The sequence below is a fragment of the Durio zibethinus genome, chromosome 10 (genome assembly GCF_047325235.1).
Source record: "Durio zibethinus cultivar Kanyao isolate XHJ-2024 chromosome 10, ASM4732523v1, whole genome shotgun sequence".
In the NCBI taxonomy this organism is placed as follows: Eukaryota; Viridiplantae; Streptophyta; class Magnoliopsida; order Malvales; family Malvaceae; genus Durio; species Durio zibethinus.
In genome coordinates this window covers 3,603,075-3,620,527 of record NC_143171.1, presented here as the reverse complement: position 1 = coordinate 3,620,527, position 17,453 = coordinate 3,603,075, and the positions used below count along the sequence as shown (strand labels likewise).

General features: G+C 32.4%; 1 protein-coding gene across 1 annotated transcript; it reads left to right on the top strand.

The window, feature by feature from the left end:
* Positions 1–11,236: 11,236 nt before the first annotated feature.
* On the top strand, positions 11,237–15,330 carry LOC111292248 (putative beta-D-xylosidase 6). The gene is made up of 6 exons (XM_022884522.2): positions 11,237–12,129; positions 12,476–12,642; positions 12,746–12,843; positions 12,952–13,302; positions 13,665–14,081; positions 14,395–15,330. The coding sequence occupies exons 1-6, from the start codon at positions 11,371–11,373 to the stop codon at positions 14,988–14,990; spliced, it is 2,388 nt and encodes a 795-aa protein (XP_022740257.2). The 5' UTR covers positions 11,237–11,370; the 3' UTR covers positions 14,991–15,330.
* Positions 15,331–17,453: the final 2,123 nt, after the last annotated feature.

Here is a 17,453-nt window from a genome sequence, read left to right as displayed (position 1 = left end):
TATGATCCAAATTGGCAAAATTTTCATATCCCATTCAGTTTGATAAGAACTTTTGACTTACCCCACTCACTAATAGAGAATATTTTAATTCCTTTCATGAATTGAAATTTTTGTTTTTTTTTTCTTTACTTTTATGCTCTTCCCTTAATAGTTAATATAAAAAGTTTATTTATGTTGTCCACTATCTTTTAAATTAATTGGTATGTTATTAAAGTTAATATTTAAAGGTTATTAATTCGAGAGAATTTATATACCTAATATCCTTTTCAGTTAAGTATGTAGTAATGTAATAGGGTTTAAGGATATATTAGAAATTAAAAAAAAATTTATTTATGTTCATTAAAAAGTACATTCCTTAAAAAAAACAATTAAGCATATATATATATATATATATATGAAAAGTAGGTAGTTTGATGATAGGAAAGTATATATGTTTTTTCAATTCACTTTATTAACATAAAAAAATTTTAAGTCAAAATTTATAAACTAAATTTTCATGTTATAAATATTTTTAAATTTCAAGTTAAAAGATAAGGTTGAAGCTTTTATATAAAACTAAATACCAAAATCAAACAAAACTTATATATAGTAAAAACTTTGAAATTTAAGGTTAAAATTATTTTTTAAGAAAATTAATATAAAAATGAAATAAATTATATTTCATATGAAATAAAAAGATTGAAGTAACATATAAATATTAAGAAACGTAAACTTAGGGGAATAAATGAATCAAATGTAAATGAATTTTATTATATTTGTAATTTATTTATTTAATTAACAAATTTTGAAATATTATTTATAATTATTTGTTAAGTTTAATAAACAAACAAAAATCAAACTTATTAGTGAATTATTCATCAAACGCTATATTCAATTACACCTTCAAAAAAAAAAAACATAAATGAATTAATTAATAAAAAAATAAGAAAGCAATGAAGATTGTGCTTTTTAAAGTATTGTTTTTTTTTTTTATTATTAAGAAAGCAAAAAATAAGAATAAACATATATAGTTTAGATTCCTTAAAAATGGTCAAACATATACCAGAGTTAATTAAAGAAATGATATTTCAAAAGTTTTTGTTTTCAGTAAAGGAAAATACAGAATAGAATAGAGATCAAGATTTGGGGAAGAAATTTGAATGCCACACATATTTTCTTATTTCCATATTCCCGACAGGAGCAGTTAGGTAGGGCTTCATTGAACTGCTTCTCTTACCGAATCACTATATAAATTAATGTTGTTTTAATAAAATCAAACATATTTGACTTTTTTTTGTTGAAAAATTATAATTGTAATAAACAATTACATTCTTAATATATTATTAAATAATTAATTAATAAATTAAAATATAATTAAATAATCAAACCTATATACAACGAGATTTAAACCTAAAACCTTAAAATTCTAATACTTCTTCCTTACTATTAAACCATGATTTCTTTAACGTATTTTATTATAATTTTAACTCAAATATTTGTATATAAGGATAATTTAATTTGTAATCAGTAAGCTGGGGTTTCACATTAGTTACTGAAATTATGAGAAGTTTCATATTATTTTTATTTAAAATTATCAAAATTCTAATCAATGAGATTATAAATCCATCATTTTATTAACATATCATGAGACTGTTAACTATAAGTTTTATACTTCATTCTCTCATTTTTCACATTATAACTTAAAATAAATCAAAATCTCCTATCTCTCGTTTTCCTCGCTAACCATCATTAATTTTTCTTGCTAAAAGACAATTGAACTACGAGCAATTATTAAAGAGTAGTATTTAGTATTTATATATTTGGGTTTTGGAAATGGGGAGAGAAACGAATTAGTATTTTATAATTTGAGTTGGCCACAATTAGAATCTCTTGTGAAAAGACCACTGATCTACACCTCTTTATCTCTCCTAAACCGAGGGCCTTGTTTCATTTTGTTTTGTTTCGTTTTGTTTCTTTCTTCTTCGAGCACCCCAAATCATTGCCTTTTAGTATAATTAGTATAGTACCAGTATTAGTATAGAAAATGAATTGAGTGTGTGGTGGTATAGGTTAATGGAATTTTTGTTTTCATTGAAGCAGATTATTTTATTTGCATTAACCAAGTGAAAGAAACCCACAGGCAGGCTGGCAGAGGCAGCCCACAATATATTATACCCTTTCTCTCTTCTCCCCAAAACTGCTTTTTTCATATATACTTTTCTCTGCAGTTTTTGTTTTTGTTTGCTTCATTTAGCTCCTTTGGTTGGGTCCCGCATCTTCTATAATGGATCATCACTTGCTCTTCTTGGCTGTCCCCAGTCCATTTGCTTTGTATGGGAGAGGAGGGTGTCTTCTCTTTTTGAATTAATCCAAACTCCGATCATGAATCAAAGTCATCATTCTACAACTAATTCTTCTACGCCAAATCTTTCTTTATATGCTAATTGGAAAAAGGGATTCTTTTAAAGTTTGGATTAATTTCATCTGATCAATTTAAGCATGTTTTAAGATTAATGAAGTCAAGTTAAAACGAGGTACAACAGCTCAATTCAAGCACCCTTCAACAAGACTTGATTACAATCCCACTTTTAGCAGACACATGATCTTGTTGGTTGGACAAACAGTTAATTATGTTTAGTTCATACGAAGAGATAAAAGTTGATTGTCCTCTTTTTAATCGTCTCTAGGCATTCATACAAAATCTTGGGACTATACCCTTTGATCAGGGCCATCTTTTTCGAGGAACTTGGCAGGCTGCCTATGGTGCTGGATATTTTTGTCAAATTCCCTCCTCTGTCAATGTGAGAAATTAATGGGGAAGAATGGAAGGGCTAGCACGTGTCAGAACACTGTGATTTTCTGCTGTTTGGGTTTGAAAGGGAAAAAATGGGAAAGGAAAAGAGAGAAAGGAAATGGTGACAATGACATCCCTATCGAGTCAAATCAACACAAGAAAACGAGGGTACGCTTCAAAAAGTGACATAAAAAGAAGTGAAATTGACTACTACGGACTATCAGTAACAACTTGCTCCTTGTGAGTTGTAATGCTAAAATTAATTAGTACCATCAGATCTTTTCATTAACATTGCTAAACACCATTCCTTGTCAATTAATTAGACTGCAGCAAAAATATGATTCATTAACAGATTTGTTTATCTGATTCTCTTCCTTTTTGTTTCCAGGGCCTTTGTATATTTAAACAGGAAGCCTGTAAAGGGAACTTATAGGGCACACTTGTTTTCCTGCAACAACAAAACAATTCTCTAACAATTTCCACTATTTTGACAGGGTTTTTTTCACGATTGTAGTTGAGTTCAGCCCTGATTTATTTATCTGATAGGGATCATTGGTTTTGTGATTCTTGTGTTCTAGCTATAAACCTCAAGACCCCTTTTTTTATCCCTCATGCAGTTGCAGCCCATATATGGGTGAGTCTCCTAACGTTCACAAATAAAATCTAGGCCTGCCCAAAACGCTCTTTAAAGATTACATTGTTTCAAAGTTCACATCATTCCACCTGGCTATATACTGTAAAACATGTCTGGGATTGTTATTGATTTTGTTTCTTGGTTGAGTCTTTGAGAGTGTCCTTTAATTTAGCTGTGGCTTCCGCCCTGGAATGCTTTCCCACTGTAGATTAAATGTATACTGTGCGCACACACACACAAACAAAACAATAGTAATGTCTTATCAGATTATCAAGCATTAATTAGAAAATAGAAGCACATATAGAGTAGAGATTTAGGTTCATAATTAAATTTTGCTGATTTGTTGGTTTTGGCAATGATTTCGATTATCGTTTGATTAGGGGTTAGTTGGACTGTACTGCCAACCACTAATCAAGTTGATGATTTCTTATAAGCTAGTAGGAAAAGATTCAGCCATTAGAAGCTAAGATCTACTTTAATTTATTTTAGTTTCTGATTGAAAATTGGGAGATGACAGGGTTATAATGAATATTATTGTATTGATTCGATCAGACGATGGATGCAATTATTCTAGCTAGAAGAGTAAAAATGACATAAAAATTACAGATTTATCAAGGTGCAGCCTGTACTTCTCAAAGTTCATGCATGCAAATATCTTACTAGTTAATGACGTTAAATTTCAGATTTACCAAGGTCACTAATCATCATCATTCATTCAATTCAAAAGGGAAAAACCATGACAACTGTTGAAAATTTTTTTAAGCAAAATAATATTTCATAATGGAATTAACACAAAATAAATTATACATATAAGATGTAATATTTAACTTGATTCGACTCTAATTTTTCATATCTATGGATGAAAAAAAAAATACTATAGAAACAAAAATTATGGAGAGCATAAAACACCAAAAATAAACACTAATTTCAAGCCTCAAAACAATCTTAATTTTTCTGCTTCCTTGTGTTTAACTTATAAAATAACCTTTATTTCATGTAATTTGATGTTTTCTCCAACTTTTGTTCACATCCTTGCAATTTAAAAGTTAAGACGCTCTATATGATTATAAAATCTATTACTTAATTATTAAGAAGTTTTATTTATTAAGAAATTTTATCTATTAAATATATTTACCTTTAAATAAATTTAATCATCAAATAATTTTCTAATCAATAAAATTTTACCGGAATCCAAATTAATTGTCAATTAGAATTTTAGTTAATATCTAACAAGAATTACATGGTTAATTTCCATTGGATTTAATAAAATTTATGTTTTTTACAATTTATATACAATATATAGACAATATCAGTGAATCACAATTGTAAAAAATTCCAATATCCTTTAACATACAATATAGATTTGTTTAATAATTAAGAGCTAGGACAGATGTTGAGCCTGTGGTTTATGCCAGATTCAACTAAAGTAAAAAAGAGTTTATTAGGATCAGGATAGTCAGTTTGAGTAAAACTTCAAGAGTTTAGAATTACAAATACAGACAAGCATTTGGAAGCAGTCTCTACATTATAAGTAAAAGTGGGAGGTTCTACATTCTCTTTGTCATGGTTTCTTTTATACGCCCATAGGGTAAGTCACAATTATGGCTGATTGATCATGCTTTCACGTTGAGCTTGTCTGCATGCTTTTTTTGCTTATGGTATTCGCAATATACAGTCAATTTAGCTGTAGTGGGGAGAGAAAATGACAAGAAATTTTCAGACACCGCCAGAATCTAACATGCCTGTGACCTATAATGATGAAGAGAAATGAAATCTGCTGGTAGGACATTGAGGAATTAATTAAGCAATTTCATGATTACAAATTAAAAGATTTGGAAAAGGCATGGATGGAAGCTGTAGCATCTGCTTTTCTATTGTAAGTTAAAATTGAGTATGCTTATGCAAGGAAGGAATTTTTTTTTATATTATTATTTTTATGAGAGTTTCAAAAGTACCATGCCAGAAAGTAAAATATTTTGGCACTATTCTTTTCACCATCCTAACAATCTTTTCTTAATTAATCACAAGATTTATGGTATAAATTAGCTGTAGGTAATTATAATGCATTAGAAGCCTAATTGGAAGATGCCTCCAGGATTATTATCTGTTAAAATTGAGTCTGAATATACAATTGCTCCTTTATTTGAATGAGTTGGATTTATGCAAAAAAATGATGTTGAAAGATCAATTTAGGATCATTTGGATACGTAGTGGAAATGGTTCCGGTAAAATTAAAAGTGAAAGTGGTGAAAATAATTATTGTAATAGTGAAATTAGGTATTATTGATTAAAATCAATGGTAAAAATATATTTAAATGCAAAAGTAATTATGATAGTGAGATGAAGTATTGTAGTCGACTATCCTAATCAATTGACATAATTGAAAATCTTTTTTTTTTGAATTGCTTAGGACAGTTAGCTATCTTAAAGTTGTTGGGGAACACCACAGCTCTGATACCACTTGTTGAAAAAAATAACATCCACGCATAGCAACTACACACAAAATAACAACCTCAAATCAAGAATAAAAACACACAAATATATTTGGTTCGACCCAACTCAAAATAGCCTACTCCAAACCTAATCCACTATCAAATAAATCTTTATAATTATGAGACTTTTAGAATGAGAAAAGTCTCCTAAAACTCCTTACTCAAAACTTAACCCAAAACTCAATTACACCCTTTTAATAGCCTACTCACTTAGCTATTCTTTTGGTGTCTAACTCTCTGGGGTTACTAAACTAAAACTAAAACATCTTATTTATAAAGGTGAAACCCTTTATACTTTTAACATCTTATTTATAAAGGTGAAACCCTTTATACTTTTACTAAATGGGATACAAGATAAACTCAAACTACTTTTAACATCTTATTTATAAAGGTGAAACCCTTTATACTTTTACTAAATGGGATACAAGATAAACTCAAACTCACTTAACTTTCGATATGGGATTATGAGATTCAAGGCAAATCCCAACAAATCTTCCCTTGACTTGAATCTCCAAACACTTCAACAGTATCTGCAAAGCTAACATGCTTACCTTTCTTATTTTCTTTCATCACAGGCATTCCAGCAACTGAGCCTCCATCAAACATGTACAAGTGATTGACCCTATTCCCTTGTAGGATCACACTATCATTTTTATACACTTTCAACCAATCATTACTACCATAAAATGTGTACCCCGAGAAGCTAACTCACCCAAAGCAATCAAATTGTAGTGACAATTTGATACATACCTTACATGACGAAATGTCCTAATAACACCATTGTGAGATCTAAAGCGAACATTCCCAATGCCTTGAATCTGCACCTTTTCTTTGTTAGCAACCATAATATCCCCATACCTTTCATTCTCATTCAACTCCACAAAGCAGCTTCTATCATTGCAAACATGAACGGTAGCAGCTGAATCTAAAACCCAACCTTTATCATTTTTCAAAGTCTGGGTCTCATCCACACAAGTTATCAAAACAACATCATCATCATCAGACAAGACAGCAACAATAACTCTCTTTTCTTCATCTAATTTCTTCTCATCATTCGCCATTTTGAAAGCAACCATATCCCTTCTCAGCTTCCTGCAGCGCATTTGGATATGTCCCTTCTCACCACAATAATAACATTTTACATCACTGTAATCTCTATCTTTTGACTTAGATCTCCATCTTGATCCATCAATACTCTTTTGAGTCCTCCTTCGATCAAAACCCTCTACAGCTAGTGTACTCTCCCTAGGTGATGAGTTCTGAGCTCCCATAAACCTTTCATTCTCACGCAACAGGGCAGTCACATCATTCAACTTCAAAGTAGACCTGCCTACCAACACAGTCTGAACTAAAGGCCTATAAGACTTGGGCAAAGATGACAGCAAAATTAAAGCCTTCTCTTCATCTTTTAACTCATCAATAGAAATCGCTAGCAATTGAGAAACCAATCTATTAAACTCATTCAGGTGACTGGAGCTAGCGCCAATCTAATAGTACTAACAGCTTTCTTCTGAATCCTATTCCAATTAGGATCAGACATTCCTTCAGGCTTACTACTCTCTAATGCTTGATCCAACCCTTGTTGTACTAACAGATCTTGAATCGTACTTTACCATAACATAAAATTACTCTTTCCATCAAATAACGGAATCTCAAACTTAGACATAGACATACCAGACATACCTTCGTCAGACATCTTCAAACACTGCTTCACGATCTCTTAGACCCATGAACCTTAAACCTCGATCTCTCGAACCTCGCTCTGATACCACTTCTTCAAACACTGCTTCACGATCTCTTAGACCCATGAACCTTAAACCTCGATCTCTTAGACCCACGAACCTTAAACCTCGAACTTCGCTTTGATACCACTTGTTGGGAAAAACAACACCCACGCGCAGCAACCACACACAAAATAACAACCTCAAATCAAGAATAAAAACACACAAATATATTTGGTTCGGCCCAACTCAAAATGACCTACTTCAAACCTAATCCACTATCAAATAAATCTTTACAATTGTGAGACTTTTAGAATGAGAAAAGTCTCATAAAACTCTTTACTCAAAACTTAACCCAAAGCCCAATTACACTCTTTTAATAGCCTACTCACTTAGCTATTATCTTGGTGTCTAACTCTCTGGGGTTACTAAACTAAAACCAAAACATCTTATTTATAAGGGTGGAACCCTTTATACTTTTACTAAACTTCCGATGTGGGATACAAGACAAACTCAAACTCACTTAACTTTCGATATGAGATTTTGAGATTCAAGGCAAATCCCAACAAAAGTTCAGTGGCAAGTCACTGAATCCTTCCACTCCAATAAAAAAACTGAAGACACAGTGCAGTTGGGAGCCCCCATCTACATTGCTAGACCGCTGCCCATGTACACAGCCAGGGTGTAGTTAGAGACCAAAATCCCTTGGATTCCATGGCACCTACGAAGCCTTAATTAGTGAATTCTGATTAATACACCTGACTATATGTCTCCAAACTGTCAGAATGGAAGTTTGTATTCATTGATAAGTTCTACAATGTAAATTTTTTTTTCTTTCACTAGCTATCTAGCAACCAATTTCTTGTGGTGGATTATTTCATAGGGTTATTATATATTGTGACCCTAATTTTCTGAAGATTGTATTATATCTCTTTAATCTTTAGCTATTTGAGAATCTTTCTTTGTCCTTCTCGCTGAAGCTTCCATGTCTTTTAGTTTACATTCACGTGTCAAAATTACAAATATTCCGACAACCATCATCATTACATAAGTAGTCAAATGTAGTGCTATATATTGAGTAATTAAGCAATTGGTCCCAATAAAACTTTGTCAATCTTGCAAAGCTAGCTGTGTAGTTCTTATTTTATGCGTAAAGCTAAAGCACATCAATACCTTGATTTTTTTTTTAAATTATGGTTGAAGTTCAAATTCTAGTCCCTGAGATCTGGAGCTGATTCAAATACCATTAAACTAACAGTTCATTGATAAAGCTTTAAACTTTGAAGCATATGACACGTGTTTATTATTTAATTATTGAAACAAAACTTGAAAATTAAGGATTGTAATTATTTTCACTGTGTGAATTGTTAAATAATTAAGCCGATGAAGGTGACAAGCTCTTTGAGTCTTTTGCAATCATGGATTAATCCTTATAGCTGCTGCTAGATAAAAGAATGAAACAAATTCTCATTCACTTTGGTAAGGAAAAAGGGAGAGAGACAAGTTGACTACTTGTCACATTCACTTGATAAAGCCATAAAAACAACTTGTCTTTGGGGTAAGATGTGTTCATCCACCTAACAATTAATAACTAAATGACAAACTGCGGAATACATATTAGTTTATTCATGATTGCTATCTCTCTAATGGAGTAAGAATTCAATCTTCGACTTGTTGTTCATCTTTCTTGTTATCAAACTCAAACAGATGCCCTCAAATATTTTCTCCAGGCTTTATTATAAGCAGCGAAACTCATCTTCTCTTTATGTCTTATATGTTACATGCCACCTTTGAATCTCCCAAAGTATAGCAGCAGCAGGCTCAACTCAAGTTTTATCCCCATGCTCCTGAGGGTCATATTCAAGCCAACTTTATCTAAACTCTAAATATATAGAGATTCAAAAAACATATTAAGGAATAAGAGTTGCACTAGACAGTTAAAGTATTTAGTATTCAGCACCTGAGATGAAATGAAATCCCATTGCTGATATACTTATCGATAATTTATAACGTCTGTCAACTCTATGGTGTATGGACGTTATTTCTTGCATGCATCAGATACCAAAGAGATTATTATAGCAGCTGGGAAAACCCCAGATTGGGATTCTAATTCTTTGATGGCACTTTTTTGTGGATTTAGGGCGTGAACACTAGTCTGCAAACAAGTTCCCTGACAGGTCGAAGTATCTACCTGTCAATGGCCAAAGCCTTACAAATATTGTTGAGCAGGACTACTGTCCTTGTTATGGGCTTAATGTCTTTTATTGAATCATAAACCATGTGAAGATTGGTTAGTTTCTTTCCTTTCTCTACTGCCAGCATAATTTGTGATCTATTTCTCCCTGGAAAGTCCTTTTCTCTGTATGCTTATCTAATGCAAGTGGATCCTCCTCAGTCCTCATATATAGGAATATAATATTTATATCTTAAAAAATAAAATAATTAGCTTTTTAGAAGAAAATAGAATATTTTAAAATCAATTAACATTTAAATCATAATTAATTAACATAAATTATATATTTTTTTTGTTTTTCATCATGAAATTAATATTTAGTTGACATACTCTTTATTTTCACATTTTTATTTTATTTTTGTCATTTATTTGTTTCTTCTTCATTTGTTTTTTTTTTTTTTTTATGTCATTTCATTTTTCTTCTTTTTTTTTTTTGTTTTCTTTTTGTTAAAAGTAAGATTTTGAAAGGTTTATTGCTTGAAAAATAGTAACCAATTGGGTGCCAACTATAAAATAATAATCTTACCAAAACCTTACTTTCATATATTTATAGAAGATGGACATAAATGTATAGTTTTTTTTATGTTTAAAACTATACCAAAAGAGTGGAGGGAAGTGGGCCAAAGATTCCTTAAATAGTTAAATAATTAAATAATCCTTGAAAGATTCTAGTAAAGGAAGAGCCCCCAAAGCTCCAAATGCACCCAAACAAGAGCATGGCCCAATGCACCCACCAGGCAAATTATATTATATCAGCAAATATTTTAGTATGCATTGTGTTGAATAATTTAGGATTAATAGAAAACAAAACTTTTGTGGCTGACAATGAACCAATTTTTCCTATATGTCACCATTATTTGGCCCAAGGCTTTGTTTGATTTGTAGGAAATTGTGAAGGGGGAATATTCTGAATATTGATGAAAGTGTAATTATAAAATGAAGCCTAGTAAACAAAGGGTTGCATTTTTATGACCTTGACAACTGCCATAAGATTATGGGCTTTCAAAGCCCAAATAGTATGAAAAGATTGAACAAAACAATATAGGAAGAGGAAAGACTGAGCCAACAAGGCCCAACTCAGATTGAACAAAACAAGAGTTGGAAGTAGGAACTAGGAAGAATATAGCTGACATAGAAATGGTTTGGATATTATTAAAGAAAATTTTTATTTTATAATAATTTTGTTCTAAAATATTTTTTATTAAGTTATTTAAAAATAATTAAAAATAAGATTGTTAAAAGTTAAACCATGACTTTGCCCTCGTATATTTGTTTTCTATCTTTGCTGTCAACAAAGAAAGTATCAACAGAATATTAAGGCCTTTATCATCATCCTAATGAAATCAGATACTGACAACCTCAATATGGATTACAGAATCAAATGCAATGGTTTTAATTGAATTTTAGTCATGGTAAAACTCACTAATTAGACCCAATAACCAGTCTTGTCTTCCTTTAACAATCTCATTAAAAAACACATCATTCAAGCTGACTAGCAAAGCACCCTTCATCAACTCATGTCTCTCCAACATAGATCCATCTTCTTCCTCTTACAACTTTTTACTTTACTGATTTCAATCTCATCATCAAACCCAAACCCACAATTCCCATGCCAACCACCTCGCTTTAACTTCTATCCATTCTGCGACACTTCCCTGTCAATAACAGACAGGGCTCAATCTCTCATTTCTCTTCTGACTCTCCAAGAAAAAATCCTACAATTGTCCAACAATGCTTCAGGAATCCCAAGACTTGGAATTCCGCCTTATCAATGGTGGTCAGAATCTCTTCATGGGATTGCCAGTAATGGCTTTGGAGTTTCCTTTAAAGGCATTGTTAAAGCAGCAACAAGTTTCCCTCAGGTTCTTGTCACAGCTGCTTCTTTCAATAGGACCCTTTGGTTCAAGATTGGCTCGGCCATAGGTATTGAGGCTAAAGCCATGTATAATGTCGGACAAGCTGGGTTGACTTTTTGGGCACCCAATATTAATATTTTCAGGGACCCTAGATGGGGAAGAGGCCAGGAGACCCCTGGTGAGGATCCCATGGTTGTTTCATCTTATGCTATTGAGTTTGTAAAGGGTTTCCAGGGTGGGTCCTTGAGAGGTAGTGAAGAATTCGTAGATAGGTTTGGAGGAAAGAGGGCACTTAGAGGAGATAATGATGATCTTGACGAGAGTGGTGATAGACTTGTGAATTCTGCTTGTAGCAAGCATTTCATTGCTTATGACTTGGATAAGTGGGAGAACTTCAGCAGATATAGCTTCAATGCAGTGGTAAAGTTTTCCTTTTTGCATTGTACTTGTGGTGTTGGCTTGTTTCTGAGCATCATTTGAATTTGCAATGCCTCTTCCTTAGTGTTTAACTGTGTATTAGCCCCTTTCAATTAAATTTAGCTGAATTTATCTATGTGAATAAGTTTCAATGCATATTTGGTTTTGATAAGACATTTGCAAACTGTGTTAGTCAAATTCAATTAGCTTTGGCATTTTATTATGAATTTATTGATGTTTATAGGTTCTAAACCAATATTTAGTTGTGACCTGTAATAAGCCTCTTTTTGAAGTTAATTAGCCAGTTTGGGTTAGTTTGGTAACAAATACTTGCTTTATCGTATTGAAGGTAACAAAGCAAGATATGGAGGATACGTATGAGCCACCATTTCGTAGTTGTATCCAACAAGGTAAAGCAAGCTGCTTGATGTGTTCCTACAATGCAGTTAATGGGGTGCCAGCCTGTGCACGAGGAGATCTTTTACAAAAACCTCGAAATGAATGGGGCTTCAAAGGGTAAAAAATTAGTAGTTGTTTACACAATGATAAATGCAAAATTTGAAATTCAACCTTGATTGGTTATAAGACTTATCTATCGTCCATCTGTGGCATAAGTCAGATACATCACCTCAGATTGTGATGCTGTGGCAACGGTACAAGAATACCAGAATTACACAAAAAAAGTGGAGGATGCTGTTGCATATGTTCTTAAAGCAGGTTTTTCTAATTATATTTTTTTCAGTTGCATTGGTTAACGACTTTTAGCAAGAACTGCCCATAGAATGTTCATTTCCTGAGGATTAACATTAAGTTGGTTGTCTGTAGGAATGGATATTAACTGTGGATCCTATCTAGTTCGACATACTCAGACTACAATTGAAGAAGGGAAGTTGCAAGAAAAAGACATCGATCGAGCACTTGTAAATCTTTTCTCAGTTCAACTCCGTCTTGGGCTGTTTGATGGAGACCCTGGAAAGGGGCAGTTTGGAAAACTGGGACCTGAAGAAATTTGTACCTCAGATCACAAGATGTTGGCTCTTGAAGCAGCTAGGCAGGGAATTGTTCTTCTGAAGAACAAGAAAAAGTTCCTGCCTTTAAATAGAAATGTTGTTTCTTCCTTAGCTATTATTGGTCCAATGGCTAACAACATAAGCAATATGGGTGGTGGCCACACAGGTATGACTTAAGCAATAATGTGTAATTCTTGAAGGTTTATATCAGCGTCCATGGTCTCTCTTTCTTCTGTTTTTATGTTCAATTGAATTTTTTGATTATGTGCTATATAAAGCGTTGTAAAATGTCCTTCTATTTTGTAAGTCATACAGTTTTCCCGAATATTATGGCAAGCTACCTGAGACTATTTCATTTTGGGTCATAGCATGTTTATCTCCTAATATTTCTGTTGTCATATTGAATGCAAATCACACAGAGTAGAAGTTTTACTAACCTCACTTAGTTACTGGGTTTCTTCATTTTGAAGAAGTTCAAGCAATATTGAATTTGTATAATATGATTGTTTGAGATTCTTCATATGGCAGGTGTTCCATGTGAACCAAAGAGCTTTTTCGAGGGACTGCGAGGCTATGTAAACCAGGCATCTTATGCATCTGGTTGCTCCGATGTGCCTTGTGATTCTGATGCTGGGTTTAATGAAGCAATTCTTACAGCTAAGAAAGCTGATTTTGTGATTGTAATTGCTGGGCTGGATTTGTCTCAAGAAACTGAAGATCATGACCGAATTAGTCTCCTCTTGCCTGGTAAACAGATGGTCCTGGTGTCTTCTATTGCTGCAGCAACTGAAAGACCGATAATTCTTGTTCTTACTGGTGGTGGACCCCTTGATGTATCATTTGCTGAAGGAGACCCGAATATTGCAAGCATTCTCTGGGTTGGATACCCTGGGGAAGCTGGTGGAAGGGCACTTGCAGAGGTCATCTTTGGTGATTTCAATCCAGGTTGGTAGGTACAACTCTATTGCTCATTAGCAGGCATGTAGACATTGCATCCAATTTTAAGTTCATTTCGTATGGCATTTGGTAGTGTAAATCCAGCATGTAGGGAGAAAAATTGATGGAACTGAACACAGGTGGGTTATCTCTTCATGAAAGAAACTAATAATTGAAGCCATTTCAAATGCTACGAAAAGGTTAATTAATCCAATTGTGACACCAAGTGGCATGTTTTATTTTCTCCGTAATGTTCAAAACCATACCCCTATGCTTGCTAAGGTTCTAGAATTTAAAATGATGTTTGGCTATCTAAAAACAGGTGGAAGGCTTCCAATGACTTGGTATCCTGAATCATTTACAAAGGTACCGATGAATGATATGAACATGCGTGCTGATCCTTTTCGTGGCTATCCTGGGAGAACCTACCGGTTTTACACTGGAAATAGAGTGTATGGCTTTGGCCAAGGCTTAAGCTATACCAATTTTACCTACAAATTCTTGTCTGCTCCAAGAAAATTAAGTTTATTGAGGTCTTTCACGGGCACTTCAAGAAAGAATGTATTGCACAAGAACCAAGGACTTGATTATATACACGTTGATGAGGTGGCATCATGTGATTCATTGAGATTCTATGTGCGTATTTCTGTAACAAATGTTGGAGATATAGATGGAAGCCATGTTATCATGTTATTCTCTGGAGCCCCAAAAATTTTTGAGGGAACTCCAAAGAGACAGTTGATTGCATTTGATCGAGTACACACAAGTTCGTCTAGACCAACTGAAACAAGAATTTTAGTAGATCCTTGTAACCACCTTAGCATTGTGGACGAACATGGAAAAAGGATATTTCCCCTCGGTGATCATGTTTTAACATTGGGACATTTGGAGCACTCGGTGTCAATTGAAACTTATTGATGCTTTCAAGAATCCAAAAGAGTGTTTTGCATGATCATTTTTTAATAATATTATGCAAATTGTTTCAGAGGATATAATGTTTTCTGTTGCCATTTAAGTGTGATGAATTTGATGGAAAAGAGCAATAACAGCATGAGCAAAATTATGGCAGAAGATAGTAATGTTAGTTATTAATATATTGGGATTGGGTCAGTTATTAATCTATTGGTTAGTAATACGTTGCAAATTTGTATTTTTTATAGTTTGCACGATTGTTCCACAATAGCTTTATTTAAATAATTTATAGTTGTAACTGATTTTCATGAATGGAAAGATAATTTCTCCTTTGAATCCCTCTCTATTCTATTTTTAGTCTCTTCAATTCTTTTATGTTCTCTCTTTAGTCTTTTCAATTCTCCTCTATTCTCTTTTTAATCTCTAAAATCTTAATTAAGTCACAACTAAATCATGACAAATTGGTATTGGAGCCTGTTGTGATCTCATATCAATGCTGGGAAAGAATAGGAAACAATTTCCATATTTAAAGGCACTCGAATGAATAGCTTACATGAACATTCAAAATATCTTAATGCAATTGGAGGATATGAAAACAACACAGACTTTCATGTCAAAACTATGGGAAGATAAAAAAGGGAGTTGGAAATCAAGATGGCTGAGAATCATAACAGTTTGACCAATATGCTGCAATCCTTAATGCAAAAAGGGGAATCTCCAACCCAACTAGATCAAGAAGGAAAAGAGCATCTTGGTAGTTCTCATTTGGCTCCGTTGGTGCAAACCAAAAGGGAAGGTAAGAATCCTATTGAGATAACTGTTATTGATGAATATAATAAGTTTAGCTATAAGCCTGATGATCCAAGGTTACTACCAAAACTTCATTACGACAGTAACTTTAATAATATATGTAGACACCCCAATCTGTCTGAAGTTCTACTTGGGTTAATTTTATTAATAAAAAATAAAAAAATAAAAAAATAAGTAGTTGAGTTTGTGTGAAATTGTTGGAATTGATTTGTAAAGTTGGAGTTGGGTTTAAGGTTGGAATTCAAAGGAAATTGAAATTCCTTTATGGATTGGAGTTCTCAGATTCAAAACCCTGTAAATACATGCCTACATAGATCATACAAACACATAAAAAAAATTAAGGAGAGAGGCAGAAATCATAGAAAGAAGTTAAAAAAGTTTTTTGAAGATTTTTGAAGGGTTTTTAAAAAAGAAGAAATTTTTTTTGGAAAAAATTTGAAAAATTTTCATATTCCAACGACTTTTTTCAATCTTTTCTTTTGAGGCGAGTCTTTGAGCCGCTTTCTGTGTTTGAAGCCAAGCCGTGCCGAGCCGCTCCAGCTAAGTTGTTTTATTTTTTTTTGGGTATTTTTGGTATTATTTATTTTTTTATATGTTTATTTTTTTTAGTATTTTTGCATGATTAAATTAAAAAAATAAAAAATAAAAAATAAAATATTTTTTGAGAATAAGTATTAATTATCCAATGATGAAATTTATAAAAATTTTAAATTGTAAATTTTTATAAAATTTTTAGATGAGAAATTTTATCTAAATTTATCTCAAATGGTGAAATAATTTAGATAAAGTTTTAATAACAATAATTAATATTTATTTTCAATAAAAAAAATAAAAAATAAAATTTTGGTTGAAAATATGTGACAATTATCTAATGATGAGATTCTTAAAAATTTCAAATGGTAATTTTTCTAAGAAATCTCTGTCATAACGTCTAGATCCGGGGATCTATCACTAGACATTGACTTTTAGGGAGTCGCCACCAATCTTTTTTATCTAGGTGCGATTGGCCACCTAAAGAATCTGTCATTTCAGGGAACACCTAAGCTTAAGGGTCCCTAAAAGAATAGGTTCAGGTCTGCTAACCATAACAGGGTTCGGGAGTTCGATTACGTGTGAGGAAGGTTACAGCACCCTCACAACGCCCATCAAAAGATGGTACCAGCTTAAATTTGTGTTATCCAATAAGCCTTAAAATTTTACCAAGTAATTAATTGTTGAAAATTATTCTCAATTGACTCTAATACTTTTAGTAGAAAATTAAGAAAATTCTCTCACCTCAGGAGTATACAAGAAAAATTACTGTTTTACTTGCAGAGGCTCTGTCGTCGGATTAGTTAAAGAAAAATCAAAATCAAAATTAAAATGGAAAGGAAGGAAAGAATGATTGTTCTTGTGTAGGAAAAATTGATATTTCAACTTTTCCCCAAAAATACTTTTTTTGAAAATTTATTTTTAAGAAAAATTGATACTTTCAACTTTTCCCCAAAAATATTTTTTGAAAATTTATTTTTAAGGAAAATTGATATTTTCAACTTTTCCTCAAAAATATTTTTTTTGAAACTTTGATTTCCAAGGAAAATTGATACTTTCAACTTTTCCCTAAAAATATTTTTCGAAAATTTTGATTTTCAAAGAACATTGATACTTTCAACTTTTCCC